The 20,843-nt window shown below is 55.3% G+C and overlaps 1 protein-coding gene across 1 annotated transcript in view; it reads right to left on the reverse strand.

Annotated features, from left to right (window-relative positions):
• Window positions 1–227: 227 nt before the first annotated feature.
• Window positions 228–20,843, reverse strand: part of WNT9B (Wnt family member 9B) — a 29,232-nt gene continuing 8,616 nt past the window's right edge. Inside the window, exons 5-7 of the mRNA XM_045527031.1 lie at window positions 6,801–7,057; window positions 5,114–5,379; window positions 228–4,323 (exon numbers count right to left, since the gene is read on the reverse strand). Of these exons, the coding sequence (XP_045382987.1) occupies window positions 3,850–4,323; window positions 5,114–5,379; window positions 6,801–7,057 (997 nt within the window). The 3' untranslated portion in view covers window positions 228–3,849. The remainder of the gene's footprint in view (window positions 4,324–5,113; window positions 5,380–6,800; window positions 7,058–20,843) is intronic.

Raw genomic sequence — 20,843 nt, forward strand, 5'->3', positions numbered from 1 at the left:
ATGGGGCGATCTGTCCCTGCCTTGCCTCCACCAGTGTGGAAAAGAAGAAACCCATACTTTGGAGGCCAGCAGATCTGTGTTCGAATCCCGGCCCCACTGCTTGCTGGTGGCAATGAGGAGCCAGTGCATCTCACAACTTCCATTTCCTTAACCACTGCAGGGCGGTCGTGTCCCATGTGCGAGGTTATTGCAATAAGTCGAGACAAAATAAGTACACATAACTGCCATGTAGTTTATTGGTTTATCGTCTTTTGCCCCCACTAGGACGTCAACCGTTGAGCCCAGGCAGGGGCTTGGTTTCGTTCACGGCTGTACCCCAGTCCCCAGGGTGGTACTGGGCGCTGAGTGGCAGCTCCCTCAGATCATGAGTTGGCATCGGCACAATGGGAGCTCAACAGTGGTAGCTCCCACTGTCACTCTAAAGTGTGCTGAGACAAAAAGCATTTGAAGTTCACGGTTGTTGAGAAAGGAAACCTTGGAAAGCAGAAATAACCTCCAGGGTTGGCTGGGGTCTGTCTGTCTGTCTGGCAATGGAGGACACCAGGGGAGCTGGGCTTCTCTAGACCAGGGGACAGACACTGCGTGCCCGTGAGGGCCAGGCATCTGTGCATGAGGAGGGCTGGGGCGGGGGCACTCGGCAGCTGGGAGCCCCCGTGCATCCTGTCCCATAGGGCTCCCTCTCGCTGGCTGACTGTGGCCGGCTAGAAAGGCAGGCCCAGTTTGCCGGCACGGCTGAGTTTACAAAAGAAGCCACAAGTCCAGTTTTTCTTTTTTTAAAAGAAAAACAGAAGTGAGAGCAAACAAAACTCATCTGTGGGCTGAGAGAGGCTGATAGTACAGCCCGACCTTCTCGGGCAACCTGGACAGAAGGACCCCTGGAGTGACCTCCATGGGGGTCCCTGTTTCTCCAGGCCTCTAGGGCAGTCCCAGTGCCTGAGACGTGGGACTCCAGCGGGGGAAATGCCAATCTACCGTCCAGATCCAGAAGGCCAGGGCCACACGGAGCCAGCCTGGGAAGGTCGCCAGGCTCCGGGGCTCCCACAGCGCCTGGCCCACGTGGATGTTCAGCAAATACTCATTGAACAAATCTCTTCAGGGTAACTGTGAGCACAGGCCTCTGTCTCTGGGCCTCATCTGTAAAATGGACACAGTAGTGCGACCCCACCTACCTCACAGGGATAATGGAGACACGGGGTGGGGGGGGAGAGATAAAAGTGTTTCTGAACATCAAAAGTGCTTTACAAATGCCAGCTGTGGTCATCCTTGCTGTCATTAGTATTATGAACAAGATACTTTTGCCAGAGCAGAACGGGCCCCGGGGCCCAGAAGAGCAGGGAATCTACAGACTTCACAAGGATGGTCTGGATCGAGCCCACCAGGGCCACGGCAGAGTGGACGTGGGCTCGCCAGCTCCAAGACAGACCCAGTCGTGGGACGCGGGAGCCCACTCAACCTCCTCATTAGCCACCAGGCCTCCAGCTCAGTGGGGGCCCCATCAGGCCCTGCTGTGGCTTCTCAGGGAGCTTCTGGGGACACACAACCCCCGTATACGTGCTGCAACTATATAAATAACATAAATACTTTCTCATATATCTTAGCTACATAAATTATTCTCTTTCATCCTAAAAACTATACACGTGAGGTAGACAAAAATACCCTGTGAGCATTTCCCTTAAAGCCGTAGGACAAGGGGTCAGTGGTCACTCTGGTCCCCAGGGGCCCGAGCAGGGCTGAGGTGGGTCTTTAGGGATACCAGGAAAAGAAAGGGGTGTGGACAAGGGAGGAGAAGACAAGGAGAGGGCTGGACAGAGAGGACCCCACAAGTGGAGGGGCCCTTAGTGCCAGCCACGGCCTAGGTCCCTCAGAGTCTGCCCTTTGCCCTCCTGCAACCATGGCACAGTGGCTGTGAAGTTGGGAGGCAGATGTTCCCAGGCCCCCTCTTCCTGCCAGCGAGGTCTCTGCTGCCTTACGCCGGGGCTGGGCTGGGGTGGAGCCAGAGGCTCAAGATGCATCAGGCTGGCAGAGGAAAAGTCTCCGTGCGGTGGGGGAGTGGAAGAAACCAGAAAACCAGCCCTCCACCCTTTCCTCCTCCTGCCAAGATGCGGCTAGCTGCTTGGGTCAGCAAAGTCAGCCTAGCGAGGGGGACTCGGGTCCGTCTGGCTTCTGCTCTGAGCCTGTGCAGTCGCAGATCCCGCCAGCATCCAGCAGGCTGCCCCGATCCCCCGAGGGCTGGGCAGCTCCTCCTCGCCCTTGGGGGTCTCAGGGAGTCGGCTGGGTACCGCCATGGGCCTTCCTCCGGGAGCTGGCGCAGACCACATTTCTGAGCATGTGGCTGATTCCGAAGTTTCCTGTTGCAGTGGAGGGTCAGCACCTCTGGGTTCAGGGAGAAAGGAAGCTGACGGAGGGGTGCGGCAGCGCTGGCAAAGCGGCCAAGGGCGTCCCGAAGGAGGTCACGTCCTCCTGGCTGGCACCGGGCCCCACTCTGGGGAAGCACAATGCCTACAGCAAAGTGGCCCCCGTAAGGCCTCTGTCCTGAGCTAGAGAGGTATATGGGACCCCTCAGCCTGGTCCACGGGGTGGGCCAGTGCGTGTGTACCCGCGTCTCTCTCTTCCTCCCACATAGGGCCTTGGCAGGTGGCTCTGGAAATGTCCACAGGATCCGAGGAAGTTAGCAAAGTTACCTCTGCTCCTCAGGTAAGAGCCAAAGTGAGGGGCCATTAGCGAATGAAGGGGCTACAAAGAGCCAGCGTGGCAAGGACTCAGCACTTATAGCTCCAGCCAGGGCAAAAGCCTTAATCAGATATGCAGCCGTAAGAGCAGAAAGGTAACCAGAACCAGAACCCACGAGCCAGCTGGTCATCTGTGTCACGAACGTCAGCCGGTGGCAGGGCCTTGCGGCTCAGGAGGACCCCAGCCACAGGGAGTTGACCAAAGCTGACTCGACAGACGGCTGAGAAACTGAGCTCACTATGTCCCTGCCAGGGACCAGAGGGCTGTCCCCCTCCTCCTCTGGGTTGGAATTAAAGGTTCCTTTGGCCACCAGGGAAAACGAGGAGGGTAGCTGTCTGCCCCTGTGACCTCAGGCGCACTGAGTTCTACCGTGGCCTGCCTTGCCGCCACTGGTAGTCGCACCAGGCAGGGTGGGTGGCTGTGGACAATCAGCTCTCGAGATGAGAATGAGGCCTCCGTGCAGGCGCATTTGAAAGCCCAAATCAAGGAGGCTCCAGGACACGTCTCTGACGTGGGTCCACTCAAGCCCAGAAAGCTTTCCTTCCTCCAAACAGCTCCTGCCACCTGGGCTTTCTGCCGCCTCTAGCACAGCAAAGCCAGAGGAGTGGCGCATGGCACCTGCTGCTCACTGCCATCTGGGCGGGGCCCGAGGGCTGGACTGACCCATCCAGGCAGACTCCCGCCTTTGCTCCCAGCCGGCACTGCCCCCGGTGGCGTTCCCCACCCAGAAGCCTGGCTCCCGAGAGCTTGCTGGCTCTCGGCCATTCATTCACCCCAGGAACCAAGATGGTGGGATAGCTCCTCTCTCCCCTCCAAAACCTCAGTCCTGCTGTCATCTCGGGCTCCCTTCCCTCCACATCCTCTCCCACCCTGCCTTCCTGCTGCAAGTCCTCAATGACACTGGCGACGCTTGGGTTCAGGGCTGGGCTTTGCTTCTCTTTGCTGTTGCGGGAAGCAAAGGGCTGGCCAAGGAGTGGTGAGTTGCACACTCGTGGGAGCTGGCACATACGTTGGTGTGTGCCACATGCTGTGCCTACCTGCCCAGAGGGATGGCTGAACAGCTGCACGGGCACCGTGGGAGGTCCTGGCAGTGCCCGGCTGGCTCCCCGGGCAGCAGGCCTAGGGCTTGCAGGTGTACACGAGCTCCTCCTGCACACACTGCTGGCACTCCACATAGCAGCACCACTGCACCTGGCAGTGGCAGGAGAAGGCCACCAGGCGGCTCTGGGTGTCGTAGCCCCGCCCACAGCACAGGCTGCTGCAGCTGGCCTCCCGGGAGCACACCCTGCCCGCGGTGCCCGGCGAGTACTTGCTGGGCCGGCAGAAGCTGGGTGAGTCCTCCATGTAGACTAGGTCCCCAGGCCGGGGGGCCAGGCCCTTGGCAGGGCTTCCTGGCCTGGCGGGTACCCACAGCTCTAGGCGGCCCAAGGCCTCGTTGGTGGCGCTGGACACCTTGACAGCCGAGTCGTAGCGCAGCTTCAGCACCTGGCCCGTCTCACGGAATGGGGAGAGCTGCTTCCAGCAGGTGCGCACGGCACAGGAGCCCGACACGCCATGGCATTTGCACGTGGTCCTGAGGCCACTCTTCACAGCCTGCGAGAAGAGCCAGGGTGGAGGCGTGGTCAGAGGCCCCGACCCGCAGCCCAAGCCCACATCCAGGGCGCCAACCCTGGCAGGAGAGCGGCAGGAGGATGGGAAGGAGACACAGGGAGTTTTGCGGGAGGGGGACAAATAGGACCCCAGCTAGCCCATGAGGCACCTTCGCACAACTAGTTCAAAGACTCTCCTTCCTCTAGGCAGAGGTGGCCAATGCGCACGCCCTGGGGAGAGTGTGGGCCAGTCGCAGCCCCAGCTCCTCCACCAGCCCAGCGTTCTGGTGGAGTAGACAACTTACACAGCTGAACAGAGCAGCCCTGGTTCACACGACTCCGTGATGAGGACAGAGGACACAGCACACAGAATCCAGTCTCCTAAGGAACTGAAGCACTGGCCTCTCCCAGCCTGCTTACCCCCGTAGACCTACATTCTTTGTACCGTCCAGTTGTCCCACTGCTGTGTGACCTCCTCTGAGTCCCTTCCCCTCTCTGGGCCTCCTCCATCTTCCCACCCATAAAATGGAGGGGGGATAGGGGTTGCTCGAGATCAAAGTTGTCAGACTATGTTGGCTTCTAGGACCTCCAGGAAGGCCCAGTCCTTGGAATGGAGACCATTCTCCAAACACGTCCCTGCTTCACCGAGGCCTGGGTCCAAGCCTGCTGCTGCCCAGCCGCCAATGACACCCAGGGCCCTTCCCCACTCTGCTGTATTCCCGGTGGCCCGCAGTGGTCCAGAGTAGATGCCCAGGCTGCGGAAGGTGCTGTGGGTGGCCTGGGGACACGCTCACCTTCATGCCCACATGGGTGTTGTGGGCGTCTGCCCGTGCCCGCAGGTCCTTGCTTCCTTTCTTGGGCCCCAGGAAGTTGTTCAGGAACTTGGTGCTGTACTTGAGGTTGTCACCGCACACGCCCCACTGCCAGGCCTGCCGGCTCTGCAGGCCCGGAGAGTCGTCACAGGTGCAGCGCTCCATGCGCCCGGCGCTGCAGGCCCGGGCCAGCGTGTGGGTGAGCGCGGCCGAGGACATGGCATACAGGAAGGCCGTCTCTTTGAAACCTGTGTGGGGCACCAGGGGGGTCAGGAAGGAGGAAAGGAGGAAGCTCAGAGGCTGCTGCCGCCCTCCGAGGGCAGGAGGGGTAGCGATGGGCAGGACGAGGGAGGGTGGGCTGAGGACACATCTCCGGGTGAGCCTCCCTGTCACCTGCCCTTTAAACTCAGGCTGCAAGTTGCTGTTTAAATGGAATTTCCAGATTCACTATGGAGTATGTGCGCAGGTTCCCAGAGGGCAGCAGGACAGGAGTTACTGCCTCTACTTAACAGACACGAACACCGACATGCAAAGAGAAGAGATTCAGGCTCTAGTTAGGGCCACAGCGGGGGCTAAACCAGCGATCTGGACTCCAAGTCCATGTGTGACAAGTTGGACCAACCCATTTCTGAGGCCCCCGATCCCTGAGATGTGCCCTGTGGATTTCTATGATTCATGATGCCACCCACAGTGGACTCGACCCAATGACAGAGTGACCTTTAGTCTCCTCCCTGGCCTGCCACAGTCTGACCATCCTGCCCCCTGCCAGGACCATTGCTACTCCTCACTTCTGGGACCTGGCCTCCCAAGGGCTCGCCACCTCCTGCCTGCTCTCCAGTGCACCTAAGGCGCTGGTGACAATGAGAGGGACAGAGAGAAGTGGTGGGGGGAGCATAAGCTCAGCCCCAGACCCTCCCCAGGGAACACCTGGCCCAGGAGGGGCCTGGCTGCCCCACACAGCATCACTGTCTTTCTGTAAAGTCCCCATCATGGCCCTTCTCCTTGGTGATGGAGTCACACGATGGCCCGTCATCTCCCCTGTGGTCCGTGTGCTTCCCCAGGGCAGGAGGGGCCTTGTTCAGCACCTAGCACAGTACGCCGCTCGCCGCGAGCCTCAGCACATGCTTAGTGAGTGGACGGCGAGGCCTGGAGGGACGCAGGGAGAAGGGAGGGAGACAGGGTGGGGAGGAGGGATGATGGATAAAAGGACGTGACGAACAAAGATACAGACGAAATGAGTGAACATGTGTGGGCCTATCTCGTGTCATTTGTCCAGTCACCACTGCCTTCCATCTTCATCTGTTCTTGCACCTTGTTCTTGCACACGTGTGTGTGTGCAGGAGGCAGAGGGGGCTGACTGGGGGACCATGTAGCTTATCTGTGGGCTCCTCCAGGCATGGGCTTCTGTCTCCTCCTCTCTGGTGTGTCCCTTGCTCCTCTGCTCCCCAGACCTGAGGCTGGGCCACAGCTGGCCTTCAACAGACCCTGGGCTCCCAGGACTCTTGCCCTGTGGCTGTGCTAGACTAGCGAGGGCAGTGTGGCCTGGGCACAGGGGCAGGGGTAGGGCGGTCCTCCCGAGCCCTTCTGCCCCCCAGCCCTCCTCCCCTCCAAACCCTCCTCCCACGCCCCCCGCCGACCTCCTCTCCCCCCACCCAGCCCTCCTCCCTACCTCTCTTGAGCAGGCCCATCCTCCCCTCCAGGCCGCAGTCCCAGCGCTCCTGCCGGAACTGGAATTGGCACTCGAGCAGGCCGAGGTGCGCAGCGTCCCGCAGGGTCTCAGCCAGGCCAGGCTCCCTCCGGCAGAGCTGCTTCTGCCGCCGGGACAGCTTCAGCAGGTCACACTGCTTCAGGTGAGTGTCGCCCTGCGCCGGGGCAGCATCAGTGCCCAGGCCTGGGAAGGGCGTCAGGACCTCCCGCCCGGTGAGGCTGCAGGGCGGGGTGAGAGGATGGACACAGGTGGGCCTTGCGGATGGTGATCTGGGGCAGGGGAGGGGAAGGGGGCCTTCTCGGGAGCTTCGTTTATTGCCCTTCTGGGTGGCAGGCCGACCCCATGGGAGTGACGTCCCCATATTGCAGAGTAGGAAAACCAGGGCGCTTATAACAAGGGCTCGTGCAGGACTCAAACCTGCATTTTCCAGATTCTGGTCTCTGCTCTTTGTACCCACCCGGTTTCCCAAACTGGCCCAATTAGAAAGATCATCAGGGGTGTTTATTGAAAATACAGATTCCCAGGATCCATGCTTGGCAATTCGAATTCTACTGGTCTGGAATGGGGCCTGGGAATCTGCATATTTACATCATTCCCTGAGCAGCTTCTATAATCGGGGAAATTTGGGAAATAGCACGTAGTATGGGTCGCTGCCTGGAGGGGAGAGACACGTTCCTAAGAGGGGGCAGGCAGAGGGGATGTGGACGCTGAGCAGACACCAGCCAAGGTCCCCTGACACCCCTCTCCCTTACATTATGTTGCTACCCAAGTAATCCCATACCCACATAACCTGTTCCCATAACTCCCGGGTAGATCTTCAAACATCTGACCACTTGGCACCTGGTACAAATGGATGCTTGGGGAATGGGAGGGATGGAAGGAAGGAGAGTAGAAGGAAGGAAAGAAGGAAGGAAGGAGGGAGAGAGGGAAGGGCTGACAGATGCTTAGATGAAGGTAAAAGAGCTGAATTTCCATCACCTTATCAATCCCAAACTGCTTGTTCTCCTGTATCCAAAGCTCATCAGTCTGGAGTCAGACTGCCAAATTCCAAGCCTGACTCTTCTACTTCCTAGCTGTGCAACCTTGAAGACTTGGTTTTTCTCCTCTGGAAAGTGGAAAGATTAATCCTCTGTACCTCCTGGGGTTGCTGGGAGGATGATACGAAATGTACTAGCCACAGAACCTGGGACGTGCCGGCTTACTTTCCTCCTAGCTGGAGCTTCCCAACCGCCTCTCCTCTAGCAAGAGCTTTGCTCCCTCACTAGGCAGAGTCTCCCTTTGTCCAGATGAGGAAAAGGTTTTATGAGGAGGCAGAGACTGGCCCAGATCATACAACAGGTCAGCAGCAACGTGAGAACTGGAATTAGAGATCACCCTCCCTTTCCCAGAAGCTGCCTGTGAGATGGTTGTACTAGTTCGCAATGTCTGTTGACCTATGCCCTGGTGCCCCCCAGCGTGGGTGGAATATACCTGATTCTGGGACATGCCAGCCCCACAGCCAGGGTAAGGGAGCAGTGGTGGAACCAGGCAACGGCTCTTAAAGCTCCTGCCTGGATGTGGCACTTGCCACTGTTGGTCATGGGCCACTGGCCAAGGTGAGAGCCCTGCGGACAAACCAGAGGTGTCAGCCACATCCCACTGAGCCAAGGGCACAGCTCTCCTGCATAGAGCCACCTGCCTCAGCCAGGACATCTGGCTGCAGACCACACCCTCTCTGTCTGCCCCCAAAGGAGGAAGCCTCACCGGAGGGTGAGGGGCCTGGCCAGGCCCCAAGTGCCCTCAGAAATTGCCCATGGATTCCAAACCCATCAGGTGCAGCCAAGCCAGTGTGGAGCATATCTGCGAAACCTCCAAGCAGAGACAGATGCTATCGGGCTCCTCCTGGCCCAGCCTGGCCCTGGGCTCCTCTCCCAGACAGGGTGAGGGCAGGGGCCCGTTAATCATTAATCTGGGGGCAAATGGGTAAATTTCCAGTCCACCAGGTCTACACCCAAACCCCTCCCTACGGCCTGGCAGGAAACCCTCAGAGCTTGACCCTTGGCAGGTCCAGGGCAGGAGCCAATGTCAACCCCAGCTGACGAGGCCCCACCTTGACTGGCTTCCAGCATGGAGGGCAGTGAGGGGGCTGCAGGCAGCAAAGGGTGCAGCGGCTACCCAGCCCCTCATATGTCCTCCTCCCCGCACCAGGGGCTGGTGTGAGGGGCACCTTCTGCTCACACAATTCCTGTGTCCCAGAAACTGACACCTCTCTTATAGAAGCTGATTGACAGATGGGAGAACTAGCAGGGAGTGATGGAAATTTTAGACAGTGGGGCTGCACATCCGTCAAGGCCCGTCTCAGATGCCATTTTAAGAATAATAGCTATTATTATATCATGACAGCTATATTATATGTCATTTTATATGATATATAATACATTATATACTATATTTATTATATTTGTAATGTTATATACATTCATATACCTGCCATTTTTGAGTGCTTAAGCCCTTTAAATTACTCTGGTAGACACCTGTTGGGTTAGCTGCCCACCCGTTCCTTCTATCGACATGGTGACCATGTGGCCCCTGTAGACCATTTTATACCCTGTGACCTTGCTAGCCTGTTGATTGTATCAATGGTGATCACATGATCCAAGCTGGGCCAATCAGTTCTTTCTCTGGGAATCTGGAATTTGAATTAGGAGAACATACAGTTCTTTCTCTCTCTTTCTCTGTGTCTTTGGAAGACTGGGTCTGAAATACAGAAGATAAACCGAGGAAGCTCATCCAAAGAGAGAAAAAAAAGAATTAATGAAATGCACCAAGAGAAGCAGAGGTGAGAGTGGGAGGGAGACTTTGGGGAGCTTTTCAGTCTCTGGCCTCAGAGTTTTCTGGAGACACAGGTGTGCTCTTGCCTGAGATACCCCATGGTATGGAGTGAAGGATCGGAGTTGTTTGTCACATAAGGGGCGCCATCCTTGATTACGACCTTTTGACAGCTGCAGAGCACAGGAATTGCCTCGACTGCACTTGCGAGCCCGGCCCGGCAAACACCCTTACACTCATCAACAGGCACCTGTTTTTTTTAATTTCACGTAATAGACCCTGAGATTGATGGCTCCAGCAGTCCAGTATAAAGTCGGTTAATTTTATTAGCGGTAATGACACTTAGCAGCGATTAATGGTCAGGAAAGGCAGCCAAGCACACAGAGGCCTCAGGCCATGCTGGACCCTGGTCTGCCAGGGCTGCTCTCAAAGAGGGCTCCCTGGCACTGCCCCCGGGACCCAGCAGGGCCTAGGAAGACAGCCTGGGAGACCTTCCAGAGCCCAGTTTCCCTTTTATTTGCTGTCTGTGTTGTGGTTTGGGATCATATTTCCTTTGAAGAAATAGTACCAGGACATCAAATTTGTTTATTTATTTCATTTTTTGAGCTAGAGTCTCGCCCTGTTGCCCGAGCTAGAGTGCAGTGGCATCATCATAGCTCACTGCAACCTCAAACCCCTGGGCTCAAGGGATCCTCCTGCCTCAGCCTCCTGAGGAGCTGGGACCGCAGGTGCCTGCCACCATGCCCGGCTAATCTTTCTTTCTTTTCTTGTGTAGAGACAGGGTCTTGCTATGTTGCTCAGGCTGATATCAAATTTAGAAAACGAGTCAACCTAGCTCCTCAAATTGTGCTAGTGAATTCTCCTATGCATGCCTATCTCATGGCATCTGCTGGGAACCTGTCTTGCTGGACCCCAGAAGAATTCTGAGTGTTGCACTTTCCAGCTTTTGTTCCGTGGTCAGCAGGTGTGATTCCCTCTCCAGGAAGAAATCATACTCTCTGGAACCCCAGGCCTGAGAACCCCACCCACCAGGTCCCTCTGTGAAATCTCAATTACCCACATGTCAGCTGAGCCCCACAGGGCTAAGATGGACAAACAGAGAAGCTGAGTGAGCTTTATTAGCCTTATGAATCCAGAAAAAATTGGGGGTTTTAAGGATGACACTTTTCTGGGGTCAATCAGTTGCTATCAGAGCAGAGGAAGGAGTCTTTGCAAACTTGCTAACTGCTCTTCTGGGCTGGGGGCTTCTGCCTGACTCAAGTGCTCCTGAGCTGCCTGGGACCCCCACACTCCATCAGGCCGTACCTGCCCTGGCCAGCTGGGCTCCCCAAGTCCAGTCCTCCTTGGGCTCTCCCAGGCCAGCTTCCAGCCTCTCTTTTCCCACTAAGAAAACAATGATCCCACCTGACCAGCTGCCTCCTCCTCACTTGGTTACGCCCCGTCTGTGCCCCGCTGCTGTCTGCACCCTCATCCCCTGGCCCTTAGTGGTCAGGCTGAGGGTGAGACCAGCAGCCCCAACCCCCACACATGAGATGCCCTCTGGCTTTGAGCCCAGGGCATCCCCCGCCACTTGCCAGACCACCCTGTCTTCCCCTAGAGTAAGAGAAGTCAAGGGTGCCCCTCAGGACTTCATCCCACCTACACCCCACCCCCAGATCTCCTCTGCCCACTCCTGGCCCCTCCGGCCCCACCTCCTTCCACACTCGCCAGTGCACACCCCATCCACAGATTCGGCTAAAGCTCCCCCATCGGGGTGACCTGGAAGGAAGCAGAAGAGGCTCTGCCAGGCTTTGGGGAAAGTTTCCTGGGTCAGGCTTTGCCTGCCATCAGCAGGACCCCAGGACGATCAGATCCCTGAGAAGAAACGGAGCTCGCCCTTCAATAATCACCCACCACGTGCTGGAGCATGGGGACCCAAGAGCCTTGTGCCCCAAGGCTGTTCTGGCCTGGGTGGTCTGGTCCCAGGTCTGACTCTCACTCAGGGTGACCTCAGGGACCTCCCTCACCCCGAGCTCATTCTATTGAACAAATACACCTTGGCTTGGGGGAGAGCATGACCGGAGCTAGGCTGCCTGGGTTCAAATCCCACCTCCACCTCTTCCTAGTTGTGCTACCTTGGGCAAGGTATTTTACCTCTTTGTGCTTTATCTGTCAAATGCAGAACAGTGCCTGGTGCATAGTAAGGCCCAGATGAGCATTTGTCATTGTGAAGTACCTACTATGTGCCAGTCGCTGTGCTGGGTGCTGGAACACAGTCCTGCCCTCAAGAAGCTCACAGTCTGAAGGGAACTTGGTTGGACTCAGGAGTCCTCCAAACTCTCCAGAGGCCCCAGGGAGCAGGGGAAGGAAGAGAAAGCTTTGAAGTGGCCTGTCTCCTTGGGCAACAATCAGTAGCTGCTCAGGGACCCAGATCAGAACTCCCAGCACTGTCAGGGTGAGAACCTGACCTTGGCCTGTCCTGTCCTGCCTGTAATGGGAGGCCTGTCAGTGGGAACGAGGCAGGAGGAGGCTCTCGGGGAGCACCCCAGGCTGTCCGGGGAAGGCCGGGCAGGTGTAGAGCTTTCCTCACCCCCCAGGGGTGCCCCAGGCTCTGTTCTCCCAGACCCACTCCCATCCTTATTTCTGCTCCAGAGGGTCTGATGGTGCCAGCAGAGGCTGCCCCCAGGATGTGGGTGGGGAGGTGGCATGGGACAAGCCGGGTGGTTTCTAGGGCACCAGGTTGTGCCAGCAGGTCTGGAGTCTTAGCTGCAGGGTCCAGGAGCTGCGCCTGGCACCAGGGCCCATGCCAACTGCAGGCAGCTGCCTGGGAACCAGGAAAGCCTTGTGCTGCCTGGGGTGTTGGCCTTGGCCCTGCAAAGCCCCATGAGATGCCCTGATAACAGGCTTCCGCTGCGGGGCCATTTGCATGGTAAATGCTCCCTTTGTGCTTTCATCTCAAACGTCTCCGTCCACCTCTGCTGGCCCTCGCTGAGCCCCCTGCACACTCACACACGCTCTCACACACTCGCACACGCTCTCTCACACCCGCACACGCTCTCTCACACCCGCACACGCTCTCACACACCCGCACACGCTCTCACACACCCGCACACGCTCTCTCACACCCGCACACGCTCTCTCACACTCACACACCCTTCCCGTGCTCGCCGCTCCTGACCTCTTTCCAGCAGGGGGGAGTTCAGCAAGGGCAGCGCTCAGCCCAGCAAGGGAGGACACCATGGCACTGGCAGCCCCTCTTCAGAGAGGGGCCCCTCAGCAACACCCCAGGCTTCTCTCCCCTCCTCCTGTCACACTGAGGGGCCCCCAGGGTTACTGTGCTGAGCAGAACATCCTCCCTGCCACCTTCAGCCTCCTTTCTCCTCTAGGGGCTCCATGTCACCGCGCATGTCCCCCGTGATGTCCTTAATGTGCAGCTTGGCAAATGCGGCAGCTCCTGGTTCCTACTTTTACGCCCACTTCCTCTATTCTCTCCTTTCACTCGCTTGCTCATTCATTTATATCTTTATTTACTGAGCAGCAATAAATACAAGTATGACTATAAAGGACTTTATTGAGCACTCGCTTCATGCCAGGTCCACCCACAGACCACAAGACCACCCTCCTCCCCTGGGTGGCTCCTCCTCCCCACTCCTGGATCCAGCCCTCCTTCCCTCCCCAGCCCCTACCTTCTGCCCACCAACCCACCCCGGGACTGACTGGCCGCCACCTCCCCCTGGAGCCTGCCCCAGAGCCTCGGCCCCCACCCATCCCTGGCTCCGAGAGGAAAAAGCCTGGCCCAGCTGTGGGCTTTGTCTCTCCAAGAACAGCTCCACTTCCTGTTTCGCAGCCTGGCTGCCCGCTGAGGATGGCACCACGGAGACGTGCTCAGGAGCTGAGTGGGCAGCGAGCAGCCCGCGCACGAGCATGCTTTGCATCTCAACAATCTCGGGTATTTAGAGCCTGGCTAGTTCCACATCTGTGGAGGAAACGCTTCCCCCTTCCTCCCTCCTGCCTCTCTCCCTCTCTGCTCAGGCTCAGGCTGAAGCCAAGGAGAGGAAGCCTTTGTGCCTGGCATGCATGGGTCAGGTGGCACGGGGGCCACGGAGGGTCCCCAAAGTCACTCCTGTGCAGAGGGATCCCTCCCCTCTACGACTCTGTGAACATAAACTTCTCCCCAAGTTCCTTGGCTGAGTCCAATGTATACCAAACTGTTAGATTTTAGAGCTGGAGAACCCTTTGAGGTCACCAGGTCCAGAGGTTTTTCTCTGGTGGCTCCTGGGAGGCATCTCAGAGGCTGCCAGGGGGAAGCAAAGAGGGCAAGAGGTTTGCCACGTGTGTAGGTCTCTGCTTTGACCTGTCTGGTACCCTGCAAGTTCATGGAAGATTTACTGTCCAAGGTGACCCACTCAGTGGCAGGGCCGGGACTATGCCCCAGGTCTCCTGATTGCTTCTGGCAAGCCTGGCAGTTTCTGCTTTCAGTCTCGACATAACACTTCAAGGAAGCAAAATCAGCCAGCCACAGCAGACATCTAAGGTGATGGAAACACAAGACAGGTAGGTTTTAGGGGAAGGAAGCCTGAGCAGGACTCCTCTGACCCTCTGAGCAGCACAAGAGGTGGGGCCTCAGGACGGGAGAGACCTTCTGCTTAAAAGTCTACTTTCCCCTGGTCTGAAACTCAGTCTCTTTTCAGCCAAAAGTCAGAAATAAGGCTTATAGAAGTGGCCTGCGATTCATACTAAAGTGTGAGAGTCTGATACAACAACGGTGTCTGAGAACACACTTTGTTAGACAGAGGAAAGATCAAAGGGAAGGAAGGGCCTAGGATCGTGAAGAGGGAGAGAAAGGGAGGGAGCCTGGCGTGGGGATGGGGAGAAGCAGAGAAAAGTGGGGCTGGAAGCCCTAAAGACAAGCCTCTCCAGCTTCTTGGGTTCACAGGCCCAGCTCTGACTCAGGGGAGTCAGCTTTGGGCCATAGAGTAGGGACAGCAGGGAAAGGCAAGCAGCCACCAAGGCTGTACCTCCCTGTGACAAGCTCCACCCCAGCTAGGGATCCTGGCTTCTGGGCTGGGTGACTTCGGCCAAGTTATTTAACCAGGGCAAGTTGACCAACTAACTAGCTTGGCAGACTCTTGAATGCTCCCTGGGCTTTGGTCAGCCTCTTCCCTTTGAGGCCAGATGCATTTCAGAACTCAAAAGGCCTTCATCTCTCCAGCAAGGGGGTCTGGCCCTTGCAGACTGCCCTGTCCTTCGCCAAGATGTCATGAAACACCTGGAACCCGACAGGGGCAAGTCTCTGCTCTCTGCCCTGAGTCCAATTCCCACCCTGACAGAAGCCAGGCCATGGCTCACGGTTGGCCAGGCCTTGGTGAAGTCGCGCATGCCCTGGAGAGCCAAGTGCCTGAAGAGGAGGGAGCAAATGTGGTAGGGCACAGAGGGAGGTCCCGGGAGAAAGGAAGGGCCAGCGAGAGGGACAGGATGCTGCCCACCCAGGCATTCACCTCAAACCAGGGAGCAACACTAGGGGCTGCGGAGGCTCAGCCAACAACAGGCCCCACGATCTCTGCCAAAGGCAACTACGAGTGAACTGGAGACATGAGCACCTAAAAAATTAGGCAACAAACCACGAGTTTAAGACACACAGTGCAAGACATGCCGGGACACGGGCCAAGTGACCTGGGCAGGAGAGTGGAGGGCTCCGAGAGTCACAGCTGCCGGGAGGCAGGCCTCCAGCTGGGGCTCCAGAGGCAGCATGAGGCAGGGATGAAGAGGAGGGCTCTGGATTCTGACATACAGAATTCAGGTCTTGGCACTGCTAGCCACTAGCTGTGTGATTTTGGACCAGGCACTTGCTCTCTCTGAGCTTTTTCCCCACTCACCTATAAATGAGGATAATTGTACCGGCACCTACCCCTTGGGCTGTCACAATGGCTAAATGAGATGATGTGCACAGAGTGCTGAGCATAGGAAACGTTCGATCTGCTCTGAATTGTACAGTGGCTGGGATAAAGATGCAGAGAGGAAGGAACAGATGTCACCAAAGCCACTCCTTAACTAGGGATGCAGTAAGGCAGAACACTAGATTTCTTGGACTCCTTATATAGGGACACCATTTCAGTAATTGTATACACATTTATTTAACCTTCACAACAACCCTAAGAGGTAAAAATTAGCCCGTTTTACAGATGAGAAAACTGAGGTCAGAATGGTTAACTGATTGCCCTGGGTCAGTTAGTAAATGGTGGATGGAGAATTTGAACTCTGATCTGTGTGACACCAAGCCCAGGGCTCCTTACACTATAGCAAGTGCCTCGGCCACCTCCCTGCCATCCTGGTCATGCTGATGCCAGGGCAGGGGTTGCACTCACAGCACCTGGCCTACCTCATCCTGAGCCCAACTTCTACCTGTGTACCTAATCCCCAAGGCACCAGGATCTCTCTTCCTTAGGAGATTTCAGCCCAGGAGTCCCCCTGCCCCACGTCCCTCCCCTCCACAGCCACAGAAACTCTACCACCATCCACAGGAGAGGCCAGTTTGACCCTGAGCCCCACTCCAGAGCCCAACTCCTCAGGGGTTACACAGCTCAGCCAGGGACAAGCTGCCTAAATTCCTTCCTAAAACACAATGATTCTTATCAGTGATGTTTGGCTTTCAATCCACCACCCCCAAGGCAGTAAAATTTCTTTTACCCTTTCTTCCTTCCAACCCTGTTTTCCTCAAGGCCTCAATCAATTTCTAAAATTATGGAGTTTTTAAAAATAAAAACAATACCATCTGAATGCATAAAACACTTAGGAATCATTTTTTAAAAAAGTATTTGCAAGGCCTGCACACTGAAAACTATAAAACACTGCCAGGAGGAATTTTGAAAGCCCTTGGAATAGGGAGGCATTTTTAAATAGAGAGATATGTTTATGAATCAACAGACTCAATGTTGATAGAATGTCAATCTATAAATTGATTTATAGATTCAATGCAATCCCAATAAAAAAGCCCAGCAGGTTTTCATGAAGATATTGACAAGTTGCTACTAAAATTTATGTAGAAATTCAATGTTCCTGAAAAGCCAAAACAATTTTGAAAAAGAAGTTAGAGAACTTATAGTACTTGGTTTCAAGACTTACTATAAAACTACAGTAATCAAGACTGTGTGGTATTGGCATAAGGATAGGCATATGGACCAATGGAACAGAATAGTCCAGAAATAGATGCACACACATATTGGATCAATTGATTAGCAAGAAAGATGGCAATGAAGAAAACATTTTTTTTCAACAAATGGTACTGAAACAAGTGGATCTCCAGGTGGACAACGACAAGCCTTGACCCTTACCTGACCCTTACCTCACACCATACACACTAGTTAACTCAAAAATGAATTATAGACCTAAGTGTAAAAGCTAAAATTATGAAGCTTCTAGAAGAAAATACAGGAGGAAACTTTTGCAACTTTTGGGTAGACAGAGATTTCTTGAATGGGACATCAAAAAAGCAAACAAACTGTGCAAGAAAAGTTTGATACATTGGATTTCATGAAAATTAAAAACTTCTGCTCTTCATAAGACACCAAAAAGAAAATGAAAAGGCAATCCACAGACAGAAATAAAATATTGCCAATACTTTCTGACAAAGGATGTGAATCCAAAATATGTAAAGAACTCTTACAATTCAATAAGAGGACAAATATTAGTAACTCCATAAAAATGATATTCAAATGATCAATATGCACATAAAAAATGTTCAACATACCATTCACCACTGGAGAAATACAAATTAAAACCCCAATGATCCGATAATCCAGTCCTAGACAGTTATCCGGAGAAAGGAAAACATGTATTCACAAAAAGAGATGTACATGAATGTTTATACCAGCTGTATATCACAGGAGTTAATATTTGCAGAATTCCCAAGTCATCCAAGCCAAAATATAAGCTCTTGGGTAATCCTAGATTTCTAGAGCCAGCAGCAGGCCTGGTAGGGTTAGGGAACCTTAGGACCTCCAGGTGCTAAGGACCCTGGAGACAAATGACTTGACCAAGGACAACCCAGAGAGTGTCCCAGAGCCAGGACAAACTCAGCCCCTGACCTCTGGTCCACCTCCTGTCCCACTACCACCATGCCATCCTCCGAGCCCACCTGACAGCCCAGCAGGGCTCAGAGCATCCTGTCTCACTGCTGAGGACAGAGAAGAATGTTGTGGCCTCACCTAGCCTACTACGGCCAAGAGAGTCTAAAAGAGTTAACTAAGCAGCCTACCCTCCACTCTCCATGCTTTGCAGCCACTGCTCCCCTGGGGGTCACACAGAACTAGCTTTGGAGGCTGTTCCCCATAGGGTCAAAAGCCCAGACTGGAGGCAGCACCTGGTTTCTAGCCTGCCTCCCCCACTAATTTGCTGTGTGATATCAGGTGACTCACTGAACCTTTCTGACCTTCAGTTTCCTTGTGGGAACTATTTACACCCATCTTATGTCCCTCGGGGATGGCTCCAAGGATCAGATGAGAGAAGGAGCTCTATGAGAAAGTGATTTGTAAACTGAATACTAGTCATTACGTTATTGTCACCATGAAGAGAATCGGGCTCTAGCACAAGCAGCAGAAGCAACTGTGGGCTCACAGTGCTTTGGGGTGGGGGGTGCCCCATCTGAAAATTGGACATAATCATACATGACCTGTTTGAAGCAGGAAGTTGGACCAGAGATCCTTCTAGAGTCACTTCTAACTCTTAAGGCTATGGTTCTGTGATTTCAAAACCCCCTAAAATCGGCCTCACCTGCTCTCCTGATGTTTGAATTTTCTTTCGTCAGGTTGCCAAACACTTCATGGTATAACTAGAAATGAGACTTCGAACGCAAATGGCCTGGGCAAGGAGGAAGCGCATTGCCTTACATTCTCACTACAGTGTGGATGACTGATATCTGACTCCTCCTAGAGAGCAAATTTCTGATGAGAAGCTGGGAAACCTGGTCTGAGTCATGAGTGAGTTTCCTCAGTGAGAGCCCAGGCAGAATCTCGTCTGTTCTCTGAGACCAACACTTACAGCACAAGGCCCCAATTTTAGCTTATTCTCTGAGCATCTGTCCTGTTCCCCAGACCAGGATGGCATTGGCCTGAGTGTATGTACTTTGCTGGCTCTTTCCAGCTGGGCTAGTGACCCAGAAGAGGTGGCTCGAATACTCACCCCTCTCAGCCCTAACCCAGGCCTAAGTGGCCATCTCCCCTCTCATTTCCAAGGCTGCCCCTGCTCACAGCCCCCAAATTCTAACCCTGTGCACTGCTGGGAATTCCTTTCCCTTCCAACACACCAGCCAGGGTGCTCCACACCCCCTGAAACCCCTCTCCTCTCACCGCACTTGAGCTGGTGTCGAAGAGGATGTAGGTTCCATCTGTCCTCCCTCTCTCATTCCAGCTCAGAAAACTGTCAGGGCTGGGACATCAGGATATTGTACCTGGTTTCCTCATAATAATAATAATAATCACTAGCATTAGTTGAGTACTTACTATGTGCTAGACACTGTTCTATGTGCTTTACATGTCCTAACTCAACTCTCTTGTGAAATAAGCACTATAATCCTCATTTTGCAGATGGAAGACTAAGGGACTGAAAGGTTAAGTAACTTGGCCAAGAGTATACAACTGGCCAGTGGCAAGATTGGACCCAGAGTGCCCTACCCATTATATCCTACCTGCTGAGGCCACAGTTCCTCAAGCCAGAAATCTTCAGGAATCACACATCACGTATGTGCACTGCTCTTGGGCTGGGTCAACTAGAAGCTCAGTCATATCAAGTTCAGCCCCTTCTTTGTACCAAAAGGGAAACTGAGGTCCAGACACTGAGTGGTTTTCCAGGTCACTAGCAAGCTGAGCCCAGAGTTAGGGTCTGGGCTGGTAATCCCCTCTCCTCCCCTCCCTATGTATTTCAGGGAAAGCCACTGCCCACAGCAAGGCACGTTTTAACCAGGGGTCATGACCTGGAAATTAGCCCACAGCCCTTATTCCAGCCTGTGCAGGACTTCCCAGACCTTACCGGCCCCTCCAGGGCTACTTCTTAGAAGCAGCCTCTCACAGGTCACCTGCTTGGTGTTTTCTTGTCTTTGCTGTATGTAGTCAGACTGTAAACCTCACTCTGATCTGGGGCGAAGGCTTTAAAAGGAGGCAAGGTTTAAAGGAACAGACTGCACATATTGGACTTGGCTTTGGGTGGAGGGTTGGAAGGTGCCTTCTTACCGACAGTCCCGCCACCCCCATGTCCCTGCAAGTCAGGGTCAGAGAAGAAGGGACTCCAATAATTGCCTTATATCACTTTTGCTCCCAACATTCTGCTGATGGTTATCGCCCCACTCTCTCCCCAGGTGTCACTCCCACAGTGATCCTCATTTTCTAGCCGTGTATGTGTGTGTGCGTGCACACACAACACAACGCACACACAACACAACGCACACACCACCGGCCCTATCTATCACTCTTTTCGGCATTCTCCTGAGAATTCACCGATGCCAGGTCTGAAATTTGGTCGCAGTTCCCCAGCGGACGCGGTTCCCTCCCGCATCTCCAGCTGACATTCCCACGGCCCGCCCGAGGGTTCCCCTGTTCCGCTTGGACCAGACGGTCCTCTGCCCCCGGCCTTGGCAGCAACCCAGCCACCTCGGTCTCCGCTCCGCAAGGCGAAGCCGGAGGGTGGGGAAGGAGTCCGAGGCACGGGGGCTCGACAGACAGGGCACCCGAGTGAGGATCCGGAGAGGACATCAGAGCGCGGGGCTGACGCCTGGACGGGCAGGGCCAGGGTCCGAGGCGCGCGCAGAGTCCGCGATCTTGGGCAGGGGGAGGACAGCGGCGGCGGAGGGGACAAGAGACTCGGACGCTGGAAGGTGCGATCCGAGTCTGAGCGGGGGAAGCCAGAGATCGAGCTCCGGGAGAGAACTCTGACTGCGAGGTGGGCTGGGTCCCGCCGGGCTAGAGTCTGAGTTCGAGGCCTCGCGGGGGCGAGACAGCGAGGGGGGGAAACTGGCCCTGCTGTAGCGGGAGGAGGGGAGACTGGCGGGCCCGGGTGCGGGCGGGGGTACGGCGGGCACTGACCCGAAGTAGGCGGCGACAGCGGCGGGCAGCGCCAGCAGGCAGAGCCCGGCCAGGGCCAGCGCGGGCGGTGGGCGCATGGTGCGGGCGGCGCGGCGCCCTCTAGCATCTCCTCGCGCCGCTCAGCGCTCGCAGCGCCGCCACCAGC

Source organism: Lemur catta, chromosome 15 (genome assembly GCF_020740605.2).
Source record: "Lemur catta isolate mLemCat1 chromosome 15, mLemCat1.pri, whole genome shotgun sequence".
NCBI lineage: Eukaryota > Metazoa > Chordata > Mammalia > Primates > Lemuridae > Lemur > Lemur catta.